General features: G+C 42.8%; 2 protein-coding genes and 1 long non-coding RNA gene across 4 annotated transcripts; 2 read left to right on the forward strand and 1 right to left on the reverse strand.

Moving 5' to 3' along the window:
• The first annotated feature begins 310 nt into the window (after nt 1-310).
• ostn (osteocrin) lies at nt 311-5,063 on the forward strand. Its single transcript, XM_084674410.1, has 5 exons — nt 311-560; nt 2,702-2,800; nt 4,009-4,226; nt 4,463-4,577; nt 4,744-5,063. Exons 2-4 carry the CDS (start codon nt 2,702-2,704, stop codon nt 4,545-4,547), a joined length of 402 nt encoding a protein of 133 aa, XP_084530536.1. The 5' UTR covers nt 311-560; the 3' UTR covers nt 4,548-4,577; nt 4,744-5,063.
• On the reverse strand, nt 4,960-15,213 carry masp1 (MBL associated serine protease 1). Its single transcript, XM_084674414.1, has 11 exons — nt 14,750-15,213; nt 14,254-14,473; nt 12,721-12,898; nt 12,145-12,276; nt 11,474-11,670; nt 10,666-10,813; nt 10,082-10,203; nt 9,706-9,784; nt 8,650-8,787; nt 8,489-8,563; nt 4,960-7,214 (listed from the first exon to the last, which is right to left on the reverse strand). Exons 1-11 carry the CDS (start codon nt 14,773-14,775, stop codon nt 6,364-6,366), a joined length of 2,166 nt encoding a protein of 721 aa, XP_084530540.1. The 5' UTR covers nt 14,776-15,213; the 3' UTR covers nt 4,960-6,363.
• Nucleotides 14,384-17,213, forward strand: LOC146257849 (uncharacterized). 2 transcript variants are annotated; one of them, XR_014729949.1, is made up of 3 exons: nt 14,384-14,491; nt 15,909-16,037; nt 17,081-17,213. It is a non-coding gene; the product is annotated as an uncharacterized LOC146257849 (long non-coding RNA). The 2 variants fall into 2 exon arrangements; XR_014729948.1 differs by lacking the exon at nt 14,384-14,491 and adding an exon at nt 15,426-15,640 and having other exon boundaries at nt 17,081-17,212.
• Nucleotides 17,214-18,535: the final 1,322 nt, after the last annotated feature.

The following is an 18,535-nucleotide window of genomic DNA, read 5'->3' on the forward strand; positions in this document are numbered from 1 at the left end:
TGGCTGCAGTTTAGACAAGGGTGTGTTTCCTCCTGGGAGATAGGAGCTCATCCGCAGGCTGTAAAGTTTATGGACCTGGGAGAGAGATCTGATGGACCACAGCGGTGAGATATAACATGTTTGTCGCCCACACAATCTCTGTCCTCTACTTGTCCGGCTCCACATCCCCAGTCGTCAGCTGAGTAGGACCTGGCTTTATCATCTTTCCATGGGAACCTAACTCCGCTGCCCTGTAAAGGAGGGGGTGCAGGGAGATGGGTGAGGTGGGCTGCTGTTGGGAATGGTAGTTTCCCTGCAGGCTGCTCCCCGGAGCTCCCATTAGCAGGTAATGGTCCAGCCGGAGCTGGCGGGAGGAGAACATTTAGGGCAAGGAGCAGTGGAAAACCAAGAGAAATGATGTCAGAGGCATCGCGACCACCGATTGGAGTGGAGATTCCTGAGGAGAGCCTATAAAGCCAGGAAAGTCAACATCAGGAACAAGCAAAGGGAGGGAAAAGTGGAACGTGAGAAATTCAAGGAACTTTCAGCAGCCTGTGTGTGTGATCAAGACTTGACAAAAGGTAGGCGCGTCTGTAAGTGCTCGCTGAGACAATAGGAGTGTGTGTACATAAGTAAGAAATACAGGTGTGATGACCATCCCTGTTTGGATGCAGGTGTTTCTTTGCTGCGCAATTAAAATAAGAACAGATAAATGTGTGATGTTAAGTGAGAGGTTTGTCAGCATGTTAGATCCCATTTATGTCTATTACTGATTTTTCTTGACAGTGTGTGAAATATATGATGGATACATTATCTATATTGTGCACAGGAGAATTTAAGGAGTGTGTAAAGAATTTCTGTTACAAACGAAGAATGAGTGTATCTTTGATAGAATCTAGGCGCTACGCAGTGCATGCAATGGGTGTAGGTATTTATTTTTGGGAACGGAAAATGCTAAAATTAGCCGATGTTGCTGGACAATACATATACTTTGCCTGTCACTGAGGTTGAAACATACACTGTATGAATGTGAGTTACAATAGAGTGAACGGGATGTTTTAAAAGTTTACAGATTTTTAAGTTAACAAATTCATTTCAAGACACCGATCTCAAAATATGTTCAATGGCTGTACTTTAGATATTGTTCAAATTTTATCATCTTAAGTTTTTATAAGACAAATTTTAGAGTACATTTGAAAGAGCTGATTAATAACTGAATGATTATGTTGATGTTGGACTGTAAATTCACTTTATCTATGGTAATACACAAAAGCATATATGGATATAACAATGAATGAATATTAATATCATGAATATTAACTTCCCTGGGTCAAAATCATACAATAGCAGATATTTATAGAAATGAACAGGTAGGTGATTTAGAAGGAAGGAATGCTCCTGGCTGGTCATAGTTTGAGCTTCAGAGGATTTACAATATGAGACAGTATTTGTGTGAGTGTAGGGTCACGTGTATGTACTTTGGGTTTAGTTGCGTGTGAAGTGTGTTTCTAAGTTCTTGGTTGAAGAGGTGCAGAAGGTAAGGTGTTGGAATAGGTGTTCTTCACTCCAAGGGTTCTGCAGCTCTGATGAATGGTCACAGTTAAAGTGACTGATAACACAATGTGGGTGAAACTGTTGGAGACCGTATAGGCTCCATAAGAATGGTATACGCATAAGAATGCAAGCAAGACAAACATACCGTTGTTTGCAACTTAAAAGGGATCCTTAAATTAGCATTCAAATATGGATAGAAACTATGCATAACATATTTGGGAATTTAAGAATTATTTCTGTTATTTCATGAGTGTAAAGTAATGTATAGCTGAAACAGTGTTTCTAGATGTCATATGTCAAAATTAGCATGTTGGTCACTGTTGCACTCTTTGTGTCAGTGGTAGCATTACTACAGTACAATAATGTGGCAGTGTAGTCTTGGTGTGCTGAAATCAGACAGCACTAGACGTGTATATGAACTGAATCAGGGGAACCAAGCCCAAAATTGTGTTTTCTAACGGTGGTCTCTGCCGAGGGGAGACAGCGCTAGAGAGGTGCTGAAGGTAGAGTTCAGGCTGGGGTTGGGACTAAGGCAGACTTGTGCTAAGCTAACTGTTTTCCTGAAGTAATTTGTTTGTGTAAAGGGAAGGGACGAGTTTTGTCTCCGCCAGGTTCAGTCCATTCTCACACTCAGGGCGCTGAGCTCCCGGTATTTTCCCAGATGGAGGCAGGGTAAAGTAAACAGAAAGCAATGTATCACAGAAACCTGAAACGGCAGTTATCTGTGCTTGATGGCGAGAGAGAGAGCACACAGACAGTGCACACACTCTCTTCCTTACACCAGAACATAACACAATATCCCTCATAATTGTATCTTTTTGTCTGAGAAAAAGAGAGGAAAATGTTACTCTATGAGGAGGATCACAAATGTACTACAGTGGGAATAGTGTTTAATTTTCTATTATTTCTCTAACCCTTTTATCCCATCTTTTTCCATGTGTTTAAATGCTGATATATTTACTACCGGTTTGCAATGCAGGTGTGGCAACTTTGTGCTGTGTGTTCCAACTTTGTGCTGTGTGTTCCAACTGAGCGCTGTGTGTTCCAACTGAGCGCTGTGTGTTCCAACTGAGCGCTGTGTGTTCCAACTGAGCGCTGTGTGTTCCAACTGAGTGCTGTGTGTTCCAACTGAGTGCTGTGTATTCCAACTGAGTGCTGTGTGTTCCAGATGCTGGACTGCAGTTGTGTGCTTCTATCCTGTCTTCTGAGCATGACCCTGTTCCAGTGCAGTGTTGACAGCCTGCGGTTGAGCCAGGAGAGTCCAGAGGTGAGCCCAGGCCAAACTGGGGGGGGGGGGGGGGGGGTGACAGTGAAGATACGGGGTTGGCACAAGATCTAACATACACACTCACTGAACAATCAGATTGTCAAGTGTCAGTAGGGCACTAGATAGCTAGATATCTGGTAATCTATGTGTTTTGTTAAGTTAGACCAAGGGACATTATCTCTGCCCACTGCTGCTAACATGAAGCAAATGCTCCAGGCTGTTGATTTTGTTCATGCCACCTGTGTTTTGCATAGCCTCTGCAAGGTTTGGCATAGTACGAGGAGCAGGTTTTAGTAGTATTTGGAGGAAAGGCCTTGAATAAGTACATTTATCTTTATTTAATGTGTAAATGAATTTTGTTCACAAAAATTATTTACTGCTCTTCACATTATCACTATAAATCCTAAAGATTTAAATATATATATTAGTTGACATTATGCAAACAGAAAAAAATGGCTTTATATTATCAACCTAGATTAATAACCTGTATTGGTTCATTAGGATTAAGTCATTATTTCATTATTCCAGCCATATAAGAAATATGCTTGCTGCATTGTTGACATAATATTTTTGTGAGTAATTGAGATGCTATTGATGTATTTTGCACTCTACCTGGTAAATACAGACCAATCATTGACATTGACCACCAAAATAAAGCAATATAACAAGCAAAACCTGAGCTGAGTATGAGCCTAGAGATGCCATCAATAGTGATTGAGAGATTTCGTGCCAAGGTCTGGATACAGTCTTACATGTGACAAACGGTAGGCCTACGCCCTAAATGGGAAGGATTTAGTATCTTGTTGGCGCAATTTACCCGGAAGTCTGTTGGACGAAGTAATTCATGTTTACGTTCATGAGTTGATGATGTAGTCCATTTTATTTTGCTTTGCTCTTTGTTAGGTAGCCCACACTTCATCCATAAGATGAACAGTGCTGAAAACGCTGGCACAGAACAGTTTGAATCAGCTCATTTGCAAGGGTACATTGTACATTGTTTGTGGAAAAAGCTCAAAAAGGGCAAATTTAAAAAAAAAACACCATAACCATGCTAAACAGCCTATTTAAATGGATGCATAACTTTAAATCTATCCAATATAGGTGTTTATTATCTGACTACTGCATTAAAAGAAAAACCTGATCAAACCTTGAAAGGGGGACTGGAGTACGTCAGGGATAATGATGTTTGTTCCTGTTGTGCTGTGCAGTATGTTGACCGGATGGCTCTGGAGGACTCCGTCCCACAGCAGGTCTTCTCCAGTGAAGGGAAGGGAGCGCTGACGGCCAAGCTCCTGCTTCTGGACCACATGGCCCGCCTGGAGAACGAGGTCATTGAGCCCAAGAGGAAGAGAAGCTTCCCAGGGTCCAACACTCCACTGGATCGCCTCTCCATAAGCACCATGGATCCTAAGGGCTCCAAGCAGAGGTACCGGCACTAATTAGCAGAGGGATTGGCCGTCGCTATGGCACCAACATAAAAAGTAGTTTGATTGGCCAAAATGCTATCAAGCAGCTCAACTGTCAGCTGAATAATATGATGTTGCTCTAAATTAATTCCAATCCATCATATGTGTTGTTGCTGGCAAGGGGAGGAGTGACTTCTTGGCATGTGATGTACACACTGGGCAGTAAATGTGTTTGGGATTTCTTTTGTCTCTACAGGAAAGTGGTAGAGCTACCACGAAGGAGAGTCAATGTTCCCATCGACAGGATCGGAGTAGGTCGTCTACCCAGCAGCCGGGGGTAGAGAGCTCGACCAAGCCCCTGATCTAGATAGGTATAGAATGGACAATCCACAAACCACACACCGCACAGCAGTGCTTACAGTGAAACCATGGAGAACTCTTAACTCATTAATAGTGGAGCCGTGAAATAACTTCTCTAACAGCACTAGAGACATGACATTAAACAAGTTTATCCCTGTCTGCTTTCTCTGTCTACAGGGAAGCCATCACAGAAGGATGATGCATGTTAAGCACACAGCCTCACCCCCCCCCCCCCTGCTTCCTACTTCCATCAGCCTACATATATTTAGGCAGAAATGACCCCCACTCCCGGCTCACCACCACACATACACCACTCCTTCAGATACAACTGATCAAAACAGATCAATACAATACCATATAAGCACACAGATATAACTCCATCACACCTTTAGGTCACACAAGACTTGCTTTATGTAGTTCATGCACACATGGTCTGTTCACTTTGACTGGAGGCTGATTGAGTGCCAATGGCCTTGACAATAAACTGTATGACTAAGCTGCCTAAGTTGTTTTGACAAAGTCTGTTTTCATTTACTGATGATAGTGTACACATTAAAAGAAAATGTAATATAATTGTCGGATAACACAGGTCAATATTTTGGAACCGTCGAATGCTCTGGGAAACAATTTAACGCTGCATCAGAGACGGGGGAAAATGAAAATAAATTGGTATCTTGCTCGTGCACTTTATCTGGAAGTTGGGGACACTGGCTCCATCGTGTGTGTGGAATCATTCAATATCTGAGTAATGTGTCAGCCCTTAAACCAATCAGGGGCTCAATGCTACACAGGTTGTTCAAACATGAGTATAATGGAGAGATTATGACAACTACAGAGGCAAAAATGGAAGTCGCTAAAGTACAGACATAAAACAAAATGGAGAAACTCAGAATCCACCATTGACGTCTAGCGTCCCGTGTCAGGATTTATCAGAGGCTGTCTGTGAATCTTTGGGTGTGAAGAACATCAGAGCGATGCAAAGCCACATGCAAAACAGTGCATATATCAGTGAGGGGACCTCTGATGTCAGAAACAATAATGGAAAGGAAACCCTCGTGATTTATATAGATTACATTCACGAGTACTTTACTTGGACATAAACATGTTACAGAACAAAAGTCAAACGCCACACAGCCATCGATAACAAAACAAAGACTAAGACTCCACAACGAAGTCAGAGACAACTCAGCTTATATAGCCATTCTAATGAATTTAACACAAAACAAGTGCGTCTTAATATTCCGGTGACGCAGATTGGCGCTCAGATGTCGTGCGATCCGTGACACATACAAAGATGCTCTATAAGTAAATACAAACTTTATTGATGGTCTTGGAAATGTATTACGTTGTGTACGAAAGTTTGTTTCTCAGAAGAGACCATTTTGGAGGAACCCATTTTACAAACACTGGGAAATGTCTGATTTGGGGTTAATCAAACATGCCATTGGAATCATATTAAATTCATTGTTTTATAACAGGTTATGTATAGTATAGTTGTTGGTAGCAACACTAGGCTGAATATAAAAGGCTTTTGACAGCATTGGAGCTGTCTATGACATCTTTAGATATTCTTTCAAGCTCTATACATGAAGTGTTTTGTGTATTTTGTAATGGTATTAGTGTTTGACATATATTATGCATAGCTCACATTCACATTTAACTCCAACATGTAAAGCTAATTTACAGTACAGTTTGCATAGTGATTTACTGTGGCAATATATTTCAGAGTATAAAAGTGTGTCAAAGTGACATGTTCTGAGTCAGAGGAGTGTACTGAGGAGAGCAGTGGTAAATACCTCACCACCAGGATCCAGTGCCCAGGTGAGCGTGCAGCCAGTCTACGTACTTGGCCACCCTGGTGTAGACCCCATACACTCTCTGACTCCCGCACTCCTCTGGGCCTCCCCAGGACACCAGCCCATGGGCCACCCAGCCCCCCCCCTCAGGATCCTCCATCACAAAGGCCCCTCCACTGTCCCCCAAGCAGGTGTCATGGCCTCCTTCGTAGAAGCCGGCGCAGAACATGTTGTCGGTGATGTTGTAGTTGAGAGACCGCGAGGCGTAGCTCGACTCGCACTCCTCCTGGGCCACCACCGGCAGCTTCACGTACTGCAAAACGTCTGCCACCAGGCCCGTGTCTGAGGCATTAGGGTTGGAGATGCCCCAGCCTGCCACCAGCCCCAGGGTGTTGAGGGGCGGGGCGTGGCCTCCCTTGCCCTGGGGAGGGGGGAGGCAGACGGGACGGACAAGCTGGCTGAACGAGACCCCGTGGCTCAGCTTGACCAGGGCAATGTCGTTGTCGTAGTTACGGGGGTCGAAGTTCGGGTGGAGGACGATCCTCTCCACAGAGCGGTTTACGGCCTGGTCTTTGGCACTAGCGTTGTGGAGGCCGAGGTAGACGCGAATGTGTGCCGGCGCCACGGGCACCACGCTGGCGTCACGGCGCTGAGAACGCAGCACGTGGGCGGCGGTGAGGACCCAAGACTCAGACAGAAGTGCACCGCTGCCGAACCAGCTGTCCTCAGGCACACGAGACACATCCTCTATAGTCAGCAGAACCTGCCAGGGGAAGAGGCCTGACACTGCGTTGCGCCCGCCAACGATGCGTTTCATCTGGGCAGGGAAGGGCTGCGATGGCTTCCCGCAAGCTGGAAAGACATGTTTAAATTAGTGCTGTCAAACGATTAAAATATTTAATCGCGATTAATCGCATTAATGTCATAGTTAACTCTCGATTAATCACAATTAATCGCACATTTTTATCTATTCTAAATGTCCCTGATTTATTTTTGTCCCAATCTTTTTTCAAATTTTAATGCTCTTATCAACATAGAAAAGTGGTTCGGATTGCTTTGTGCAAATATTTTTTTAATTGAAAACAACATTGCAATCGCCTGGCTTTGACGAGGGGGCAGAGAATTCGCATCAGCTGTGTGCTTGGCCATCAAGTGGTATTTCAGACTAGACGTGCTGCGATGATAGCTCAGTTTACAACGACAAAACACACAGATCACTGGTCTTGTCAATAGAACCATTTGGCAACTTTTTAAAAGCAAACTTTCCATTCAGAATCTTATTGGCATCCATTTCGGCATCTCGCGCTCGTCATCCACTCAAAACGTAACGTTAGCCTACTACCAGAGAATGTCTAATATCCGTAAACGGGCTCTGCTACTACTCTTTAGCCAGCTCGCAAGCCAAACGAGTGTTTGGCGTGCCTGTTGTTTTGTTTCCGGTCTAGCTAGATCCGGTGTGGTGTTGTAGTTTTTCTAACGTCGGTAGTTGTTGCAACAGCATGTGAAAAAAACTACAAAGTTTGCTAGGCCAAAAAGAGCGTTAATCGCGCGATAAAATAATTGACGCCGTTAATTTGGGTTTGCGTTAACGCCGTTAATAACGCGTTAAACTGACAGCACTAGTTTAAATATGACTTATGTTATCACGGCAATCAATATTTTTTATCCTTTATGCACTACTTTTGAACGTGCCAAACATCGTCAAAACATATCTTATGATTCCTTTTGGGATTTGTGCCTTAAAGGGGAAGTTCACCAAAAAATCTCAAATATATTTGTATCCGTTTAGTTTTGGTGTGAGTTGTCAAGTTTCAGTTATTGGCTTCTCTCAAACATAATGGAGCGAGAGGGCATGCTGTTTGTGGTGTTCAAAGTACTAAAGAAAATACTTTTGGAAAACTCAACTTTACCAGAAATCACAACTTGGTTCCTCTAGATAATCCACACTTTGTTGTGAACATTCATTAAGGAACTATATTCACGGGGTTTACTAGAGCAACCTCGTGAATGCATTGTGGTGTGGGAGAACTGTCTTTTCATGCCTTTTCTACCTTAATTCTTAAGTATCACATGAAACTATAAGGGAAACAAAAAGGGTGTATGAAAGTGAATATCTCACATCTCACCAGGTATACAGGTAGGGAGTTTGGTTCCAAGTTCTACGTTGATCCAATCTCCCCTTTCCCCACAGGTATAAGTGCCTGCAACCAGAGTGTATTGTACAGTTATACATCCACATAGAGCAGCACTGCAGTACAGTGTGTGCGCTAGAGACTGGTCGACCCACTGTTAGCCTTGGGGTGAATCTGCAACATGGAGGCCCTGCAGGTGTACTGGATCTTAGACCCAAACTGAGTGCCATTGTCTAGGCTCTCGAAGGTCACGTCAGCCATGGCAACCTTCTCTGGAGCTCCACAGTCCACTACTGAGGACGAGGAGGAGGAGACGAGGAGGAGGAGACGAGGAGGAGGAGAGGAAACACAGTTATGATGGACCGAGTTCTTTGTCTTAAAAGGTGCTCTGTGATCACAGACATGAAACAGTGTGTAGAAATTAGATTTGTGAGCAATAGAGAGAATTGCAGGCAGCAGATCAGACTATCCGTTTGAAGAGGTCCACATGCGACAGATAAAAGCTGTTATGCCGGATTGACTGATTGTCCACATTACAATGATACAAATGGGTTGACTTGGAGAGCAAATATATGAATTGCTGGAGAGTGCTGAACCACTCCATTTTAGTACTGTACCTCATCATGTAGGCACAATCCTATACAGTTCCAAATGGTTGGAGATTCCCAACATATATCTATCTTGGATATTAATGTTTACATGATTTTGACATGTCTCTGTTAGTAACACAAACACAAACAAACTCCATTTAATAGATTCCAGGGCCCGAGTTTATTGCAAAGATAAATATTTGAACATATCAAAAATAAACAAAGTCTCAGATTAGGAGTAAAGTTTTATGGACGGCACATCATCAAATGATATGACTTAATTTTTTCTAAACACCACTCACCACTCTTATAATGTTAACAACTGCTGTCTGACAGGGAAGTCTGATGTTGTGGCATTCTGATAGGGCTCAAGAGCAGTGTCTGACTGGGTTAGAACTCAGGGCAGAAATCAGAAGCTTCCCTGAGATTTATTTTCTGGAGGGCAGCGGAACAGGGTATGAGGCACGAGAAGAGAGAGAAAATGAAAAGACAGTATAGCAAAAGACACAAAACACAATTCATAAAGGTTAGTGCTACAACTTGTCATCTGTCAAAAAAATGTATCCTGACCATAATATCAGTCATATTAAATGATGTATGTTCTGTTTTGTTATTTCTTACTTTCGCACTGTGGAAGACTGCTACTCCAGTTGCCATCTTTCTGACATTCTATCTGGTAGTGACTCAGCTGCTCTCCATCCTTTTACACAGAAAAAGGAGAGAAATATGTGTTTTTATGTTTTAGCTGATATTCACAGGATTCCTGTGATTTCATCCACAATTGAGGCGGAACCAGTATTGCGGGAAGGAGGGGTGCAGCATACGTTCCCGCGGCCATGTGAGGAACTGTTCATAAATAGCATGATCCACTGTTGGCAGCCACAAGAGGGCAGACAAGATCTCATTACGAAACAAGCCTTTTTTTTTTTCAATTGATCTCAGGCAAAACCATTGTCCTCATGGCATACATTCTCTACTCAACTCAGGCCAGCCTCACCTTAAACAGACTGTGGCCAGGGTCACAAGTCACCAGGACATGGTCTTTGAAAGAGTATTGGACCTGGGCTGGGTTCAGCTGGCCGTGGTGAGGTGTCGGAGGGGCTGGACACGGTTGGCTGGCTGAAACACAAGATGGGTTACAAATGACTAAGGAGAAACATACACATCAAAAATGTATAAATGTAAATTAAATGCTAATGTCTCATCTTTAAAAATGTTGAGTAATAATAGATTTTGGGCTGCATTTTGAGGGTACACTACATTTACATTTAAGCATTAAGCACACGCTTTTATTCAAAGCGATTTCCAAGAGAGAGCTTCACAAAAGAGCATAGGTCACTGATCATAACAACGAGGTAGTCCCAAACATTGCAAGCAGCCAAAACACGAAGCATACATTGTGAAAAAAAAACAACAAGTGCCAAAGGGAAGACCCATAAGAGCATGCAGTTATACACGTTATAAATTAAAACAACATGAACCACAAAAAGTGCAAAGGTAAGGCCTTGCAGTGATGTGGTGCTCCTAACCGCGGTGCCCCCTGACTGTGACCGCTCTGTGAGTGTTTCATCTCCGCCTCACCGACAGAGGTGTACATCATCCTCCAGCCAATGTTCTCCCCAGAGTTGTCACTGTGGAAATACACCTCCACCTTGTTGCTCTCTGTCTGGATTCTGCCTGGCGACTGGCCTCCACAGAAAGGTCCAAACTCCTTCTGTCCATCCTGGATCTAAGGGTCACACGTCATGTCCATCACCATTAACATCACCATTAACATCACTATCACCATTAACATCACCATTAACATTAACATCACCATTAACAACACCATTACCATCACCATTAACGTCGCCATTACCTTCACCATCTTTGTGTGTGCAAGCTATTCAAGTCAGATGCACTGCCCAAACCATAATGCAATTTGTGTTTGGGGATTATCATGTATGGCTTTCAACTTGCATTAAGCATCCATTTCAGGAAAGATAAACTGTAGTGATCGTACTTTCAGACAGGGATGTGAGAGATCCGTCTCACCCATAGATAGTGTTTAGTGCAATTTGTTGTGAGCATGACGGAGATGCCAGTGTGGCCAAAGGAGAGTCCACAGCCCTCCAGTTCCCAGGCACTGGCCAGGGGGAATGTTACTTATGCCTAATCCACCGTCTACCTTGCTGTGACCTTTCATAGCATAGTCTGGATTGACCTCTGGTTTACCCAGATTACTTGCATGTTTTTTGTAATAGTTTAGCTCTAATGCATACGAGCTGAATGAACAAAACAACTCTGTCAATCTCTAAGCTTCAGACCCATTTGTGCCATGTAGGGTCTTGGTTAGAAGGAGTGCACATGGCATTGTAGCAAGGACAGGTGACATCCAAGTAACCCTCACCTTGATGTAGTCATAGGGACAAGTAACGTCAGGGTGATCCTCAACGTCAAAGGTTTTGTCAAACTCCAGTACGAGCAGGAATCCTTCCTCCAGCTGGATGCGGTAGAGGCAGTCTGAGCTCTTGGGGTAGGGGTTAGGGAAGTCAGAGCTGGTCAGCACTCCTGACCTCTCAGTAAACACGTTGTCACTGCACTGGACTGAAACACATTACAGGGAGCTTGTTTAGATCATCTACAGAAGAATATCATAAATGTTACATACGCTCAAAATATGATCTAGATGCACCTTGGCGTGGATTCTACAAGGAATTAAGGAGAAAGATTATTTGATGGTCATATACTCTTGTTGACACGAGGCACGGTAGTGAATGCAGAGTGTGAGAAAGAAATATCAATTGCTCTCTGTCACCTTTAAGAATGAGAATGTTATAGCCAAATTGAGTGGTAGCAGAGGAAGCTAATTAAAATTTCTCAGAGCATTAGCAAGCTTTGCCCTGAGACGTTATCCCTTATAGGACTACTGTGGGAACAAAATTATTTTAAAACATTATGTATGTAAAAGGAAGTAGTTGTGGATTGAGTTAATTACACACACACAAAAACGTTTGAATGAAAAGTTTCTGGCGATCTAAAATTGATCAAAAAATAAATCAAAAAGTGTGTAAAATGTACCTCGACAGGTCCTGTTGTCTGAATGCAGCAGGTAACCGTAGCGACAGGAACAGTAGTAACCTGCCACAAAATTGTGGCAGAAATGGTCACAGACCAAGTCCTCATCGTTCCTATCTCTACACTCATCAACGTCTGTGTGGTGGGCGTGCAACAGTGAGTTATGAGGAGATGAGGGAGAAAGAGTGAGAGAAAGTGTCAGTCACCAGGAATCTCCTTAAAACCAAGCGCACGTATTTAGTCTAATTCTATACCTTAAGCAAAACACAATAACCTGCTAAGTTTTTTTGTTTGTTGAGTAAACTTGGCTATAGTTTTCAAGGTTATTTTGAGTGAAAGCAAAAAAATATAAAAGACAAGTAATACTGGTCATAGAATAGAGCACAGGGGGAGCATATCTATGAGACGAAGGTTTACGTGATTCAAGTCCGTTTTTTTTCCTTGTCAGTCTTACAGAAGCGTAGGAACACAGATATTAGCACATATTTATTAGACTAAACCCTGAAACATTCATATTTTGTGTCTTGTTTTAGATTTGTAATAAAATACGATGGATGTATTTGATATCTGGACCCTTACCTACGGCACTGTAATGGGCCTGGAAACCAGAGAAGTGCTCCTCGTCTGAGAAGTCCGACCTGAAACAGACACTGAGAGAACTCTTGGGTGAGATGATGACTCGGCCCCCTGGGACATGCTCAGTGTCTGTGTTCTCGCGGCCACAGAACACATCTAGCTCCTCCCTTTCCGCCTCCACCTGAATACACAAACACAAACACGTTTTTAAAAGGCACAAACGTACCGTGTGCGCACACGTACCGACAAGGCAACTTAGTCCTGAAGAAGGAAGCTCAGAGATACAAATTTGCATGCCTGTGAATCAGCTAACGGGAACTAATTGTGAACTACATGATTGATTCATTCCACCTTCCTCCTCTACACCACAACCCATGAGAGACCCTGGTTAATGTTGTTTACATTACAGACAGGGGCAGTCGCCTTATCTGCTGCTCTGATAGCATGTTTACACTAGGACTGTCACTGAACGGCCGATTACCCCCGACTAACACAGAACACAAAAAGCTAAAAGGTCTACAAGAAAGTCCTTGTAGCATTATTGCAAAAAATATTTAGCTTCTGACAGTAAACTTGTTCATGAAGTAGCCATGAAGTTCACAAATGACTTAAACTTAAAAATAACAAAATCAATCAATCAAGAATGTTGTTGCTATAGTGCATTGCTGTAAGACTTACATATGAATGAGGAGGTACAACGCTACGAGCTAACTCAAGTGGAATGAACTCTATCAACTCCTTAGACAGGACACTGTCTGTCCTTCACATACACAACCTTTTGTCATCCAGTCTACAACCATTCGCACCTACGTTGATACAGATAATATTGAGAGAAGTATTTCTGTTTAAAAAGCTATATAACAACACTTATTTAGTAGCCTTTTGGTAACACAGATCAGACGTTTTTTTAAACATGCGGCAGCAAAACATCTGATCTGTGTTACCAAAAGGGTACTAAATAGAGGTGTTATATATGTAATTATACAGGCACAACAGACAAAGGGCAGGCTACGTCTGCTTCACTGCTGTCCTGTCCAAGACTGCAGGGATCCTGGCCGCTCTGTTAGATTTATGGTCTTCAGAGATGGAAGGACCACAAAAGCCTGGCAAACCAAGATATATGACAACAGCAGCGCCCACTGTGCTTGCTTTTACTGTGCTTATTACTGGCACAGACTATCTGTTCAGCTATTATCCTGTGGTATTCAGGTCCACTCCCCAGCACACTGGGCAGAGAGAAGAAGCTTGGCTGGAAAAGATATCCAAGACATACTACTTTAAAATAGACAAAATTAGACAACAGAACAGCTGATTTTCCAGTCTGCTTTTCATAGAATATTCATATAGCATATATAAATATCTTATAAAACAATGACGGCAAATGTGACGGAAAATAAATGTTTTCCTCCAAGAGGACACCAAGGCTGACACCCTGCACTTCAGCACTTTTAAATAAAAAATAATGATGTCAATAGCCTAACTTGGCATTTTCATGCACCACTGGATTTGACCTCGAATGCACACGTATACGCTTACCTTTACACAGTCATATTCACAGAGATAGGACGGCTCCAAATCGAAATGAACAAAGTAAAGTCTAATTTGGAAACCTTCCGGGACGCTTATGTTCCAGCAGAGCTCTGACTCCTTGGGATAGGGTTCTGGGAAGTTCGGCGACCGGATGATACCATACATGTTAGTCAGTGGAACGACCAGAGCCCCGACGGACACCATGGACAGCAACAGAATAAGAAGTCTAGGAGGAGATACAAATGTAGGCTACATGTCAAGTTTCATAACGAGAAACCCAAATGGTAGACTGCAATTTCACAGATCGTTTGAAAAATGACATATGCTACTACGTGCGGGCGTTAGCAAATAGTGACATTCATCATGCATCTGAATAAGGTTAACGTTAATGCATATAAATGCAACTGTAGAATTTTTGGGAGAACTACACGACATATGATGTTTAGGAACCAGTCATACGATATTTTAACTGAAGTCCATGCTTATTCTCGAAAACGCTTACCTCATCACTAATGGAGTTGCATCCATGTCTCGATTGCTTTCTGCGACACTAAATCACGCACTGCACTTCAAATTCGCGCACACGCTCTTTACTTCACTTGAAATCCTTCACGAACGCAGTTTAGTGATAGACACTGGCGGAAGCGGGCATGCACACTCGAATAGATTCGAACGTTCTACTACCATCGAATTGGTTTTCTAATGTCTTGAACCAAAATCCCCGTGTCAGTAAGACCAAGCGTCTTCATCAACAAGACCCTTCCTGTTTGAACACAGAGACTCAAACACCAGACCAATAGCCTAAAAATGGGAAAGATTAAAAAGAAATGCTTTATAGTCTTTATTTGCCAAGACGTTTTGCACTGTTTCTGAGACTAATGGACGCTACCCGTACCGACCTCACGTTCCTTGTCATTGCGATATAGCCTGCATTTGTATTCCTATTTAAAAATGAAAATGTAGTTTTCAAACTGAGTAGCCTATAGCCTATAATGCCATTTTAAATGGACTTCCTCCTCTTTTCTGTACGGTCGAAAGAAATATCCCTTGTTAAGTAGGCCTACAGGCTATATTTACCACTTGGAGGCGCTCTTTGTGTTCTTTGCTTCAACATTCTCAGTTTATTGCCGTACCCCCGTATTAAGTTAGATTTGTTTTGAGACTCATGTAGCGGATCCTGAAAAGCGATGTAGGCCTATAGTCTACAAGTGATGCATAGGGTGTGGCAGACAATCAACCAACTGAGCTAAGATCTGGTGGCAAGACGTTTCTTTGGACAAAAAACTTTTCAAATAGGAGGACAGAAAACAGAAAATGTTTTTCCGTACAAGATCGAAATCAGTTAGCAAGCGGATCAAGTGTTAACTTGTGAACGTAGCCCACATAATGCCAAGTGAGTTTAGAGACCTTTTCAGGTTGCTTCACCAGGTTGATGAGTGTTTCCCCCCCTGGTGAACTATCCTTGCAATGCACGCACCAGATGATCTTCAAAATGGACGCCGTCAATTAGTGACACAATTCAATATTTTTTTCACATTTAGACATTTATATTTTTACTGATACTTCAGTATGAATATTTATTGGATTGATACAACTTACAATTACTTAATATTGTTTAACTTATTTTATAGTGACATCGTTTTAAAAATGTGTGTATATAGGCTATCCAGTGACGGCTGGTGAAACTGGTTGAGTGGGCAACAAAATTCACAGAAGTTGGCTATTTACTTACTGGTCCGGAGGTCAAGTCTGAAGCTAGGAGCAAAACGGAGCACAGCCGGCTTCTCCAGGTGAGCAAAATTGTATATTTATGGCTAGGATGTGTTCTTCTGTAGCTGATAATCCAGTTCTCCAAAGCACCCGCCAACGCATGTTAGCCATCTAGCTAGCAACCAGTTAGCTAATACTTGCTTTCCTGGGCGCTGTTGAGGTAATATTGTGCTGGGACTGATAAGATTATTAAAGATAATAAACCACTAGAGGGGAATCAAATAATTATAAATCCTGTAGAACAATCGATGCCAATATCCTAACGATTGGAGTGGATAACACTAGGCGCAAGCAGAAAGTTGCGCAGTCTTCAGACGGTGACTTTGTTACTGACCCATAACAATCGTTTGATGGCGCTTCTTGCGTACAGAAATGCCAAGGTTGGAAAATGTAATTGCCTTCCTCAATCTGTCACTAATTTCTGTGTTGATAGTCGGTGATTATTTCATTAGAACGGTTATTACCTAACCCTTCAATCCTTCAACAAAATTTAATTTATTGGCTAGGATGTCACACGTGTTGCGGGTTAGACTGGTTAGGCTACTTGATCTCACATGTTGATGCTTAACCTATTCACTTGAACAGCTTTCGGAATGACAAGACAGGCAGGGGATAATATCATACTGGTTTGAGAATGTCTATTGTGGTTTTAGGCCATTACTGTAACATTGGGGATCCAGTTCTAAGTGTGGATGGCGGAGCAGTGCCAGTACGGGCATAGCCTACGTGTGTAAATCGAAAGTTGCATTTGATAAATCAAGTAGGCGGCTTATCTACTACAACTAGCCTGACAGGTCATTTAGAATAAGTAACAAAAAATACTTGAGGGAAGGGGGCACTTGACTGATGCGCATTGTCAGGCTGAGGGTTAATGGGGGCTTTCTGGATGAAGAGGCCCGCTATCTACTCAGACCGTGTTCCCTCTGATGCTTTGTTAGTCTGAATGACCGAATTTACCGACGTTGTCTCATTTGTTGTAGTAGCCTAATGGCGTCCTTCAATGAATTTATATTCATTCATCCTCCTCTCAACCTTGTCACTTAACCTCTTGTTCTATCCTTAGTGTTTATGGCCTAACCACCCACACCTACAGTAGCTGCCTTCCCACTTCTGGCCTGGAGATAGTTCCAGCTGCATTTGTGGGGTCTTCAAAGCACCTACGTTTTCAAATTAAAGCAAAGTAAAGTAATTTTTTGTTCTTGTTTTATATTTATTTATTTTATAACATATTTGATTGAGGAAAAGAGAAGAAGAGTAAGAGGGAAAGGAGGGCAAGACAATCTCACTCAAGAATCTTCCCAGATAATTCCCAGGGGATTGGGGCTTCCGATGCTTATCACACATTCACAATTCTACTTATCAGCCAGCGTGGGCGGCTGAATTTGTGGACGTGACAATTCAAGACAAACATCTTCAAACGGACGAGTTAAGCTCGCCCAGCGATCAATAGCTTTTCTCCTTGTTGTAGGAGAATGTCGTGACGTGAGTGACATCGTCTGCCTTTACTCAGAGGTCACTTCTGCCATTATTGTAATCATGGAAGTGAGGTGAAGTTGGCATTATGTTACATGTATAAGTTTAGCTTTGCGGAAGAGCAGTGCTCTCTGAAAAGGGTCATGCAATGTGCTGGTTACTTATGTTGGCTTATTAAGCACTTCCTGTATCAAAATTATGTGAGAACATGCGATAGGTGACAATGCGAATCTTATCGTATCAAGTGTATGGTGAAGGTACAGCAGATAAGTGTCTCATAGCTGCTTTGATCGGTTTAAGCTAAAGGCCATTCTGCCTAAAGGTGGAGGGGATATAGTAGGAAGGAGGTGCCAGACACCAGCACATACCAGCACATAGGGAGTCATGATGGCTGAGCGGTGAGGGAGTTGGGCTAGTAATCAGGTTGCTGTATCAATTCCTCGCTGTTCCAATGACGTGTCCTTCACCCTACTTGCGTCAGGGGGAATGTCCCTGTACTTACTGTAAGTCGCTCTGGATAAGAGCGTCTGCTAAATGACTAAATGTAAATGTAAATATCCTTCAGGCTGGATGGGTCTAGGTTAGCCACAAGAATAGAGAGCACTGCAGATAAGTCTGTGTCGGAGTTTGTGCGTGTCGTGCTGTCTAAGCTTGGAACTGCTAAACTCATTTTCTGGATGGCCTAAGCATCAGAAGAGGAAGCATGCCTCAGGGCTTGGCCAGAGAGCGCCCCCTGCTGCTGATCAGCACCTGCTGCACCCTGGGGGCAAGACTGATGGAGGTAAACAGAGGTTGTTTCTTTGCCCTGCTTCCAAACAGCACGCAGCCATGCTGTGTCTTAGATTGAGCTGGCGTCTGATGGCGAAATAAACTCATTAGCCGCTGGTTTCTGTCCTGGACATAAATATTCATCTTTTGTATGTGTGGGTGTGAATGTGTGTGTGTGTGTGTGTGAGAGAATTTCCATGTATCTGTTAACAAAGAACATTGAACCCCCTCCCCTAACATTGTGGTCTCCCCTGGTCCCTAAATGGGATCACCTGAT

The sequence above is a fragment of the Hypomesus nipponensis genome, chromosome 15, assembly GCF_054491055.1.
Source record: "Hypomesus nipponensis isolate SF chromosome 15, ASM5449105v1, whole genome shotgun sequence".
NCBI lineage: Eukaryota > Metazoa > Chordata > Actinopteri > Osmeriformes > Osmeridae > Hypomesus > Hypomesus nipponensis.

Coding starts and splice junctions, on each gene's coding strand:
- masp1 (XM_084674414.1), bottom strand. CDS start 14,775: ATGGATGCAACTCCATTAGTGATGAG. Junction 14,474..14,749: donor GCAACTCCATTAGTGATGAG/GTAAGCGTTTTC, acceptor ATCTCCTCCTAG/ACTTCTTATTCTGTTGCTGT. Junction 8,564..8,649: donor GATTCACCCCAAGGCTAACA/GTGGGTCGACCA, acceptor CTCTGGTTGCAG/GCACTTATACCTGTGGGGAA.
- ostn (XM_084674410.1), top strand. CDS start 2,702: ATGCTGGACTGCAGTTGTGTGCTTCTATCCTGTCTTCTGAGCATGACC. Junction 2,801..4,008: donor TGAGCCAGGAGAGTCCAGAG/GTGAGCCCAGGC, acceptor TGTGCTGTGCAG/TATGTTGACCGGATGGCTCT. Junction 4,227..4,462: donor CCTAAGGGCTCCAAGCAGAG/GTACCGGCACTA, acceptor TTGTCTCTACAG/GAAAGTGGTAGAGCTACCAC.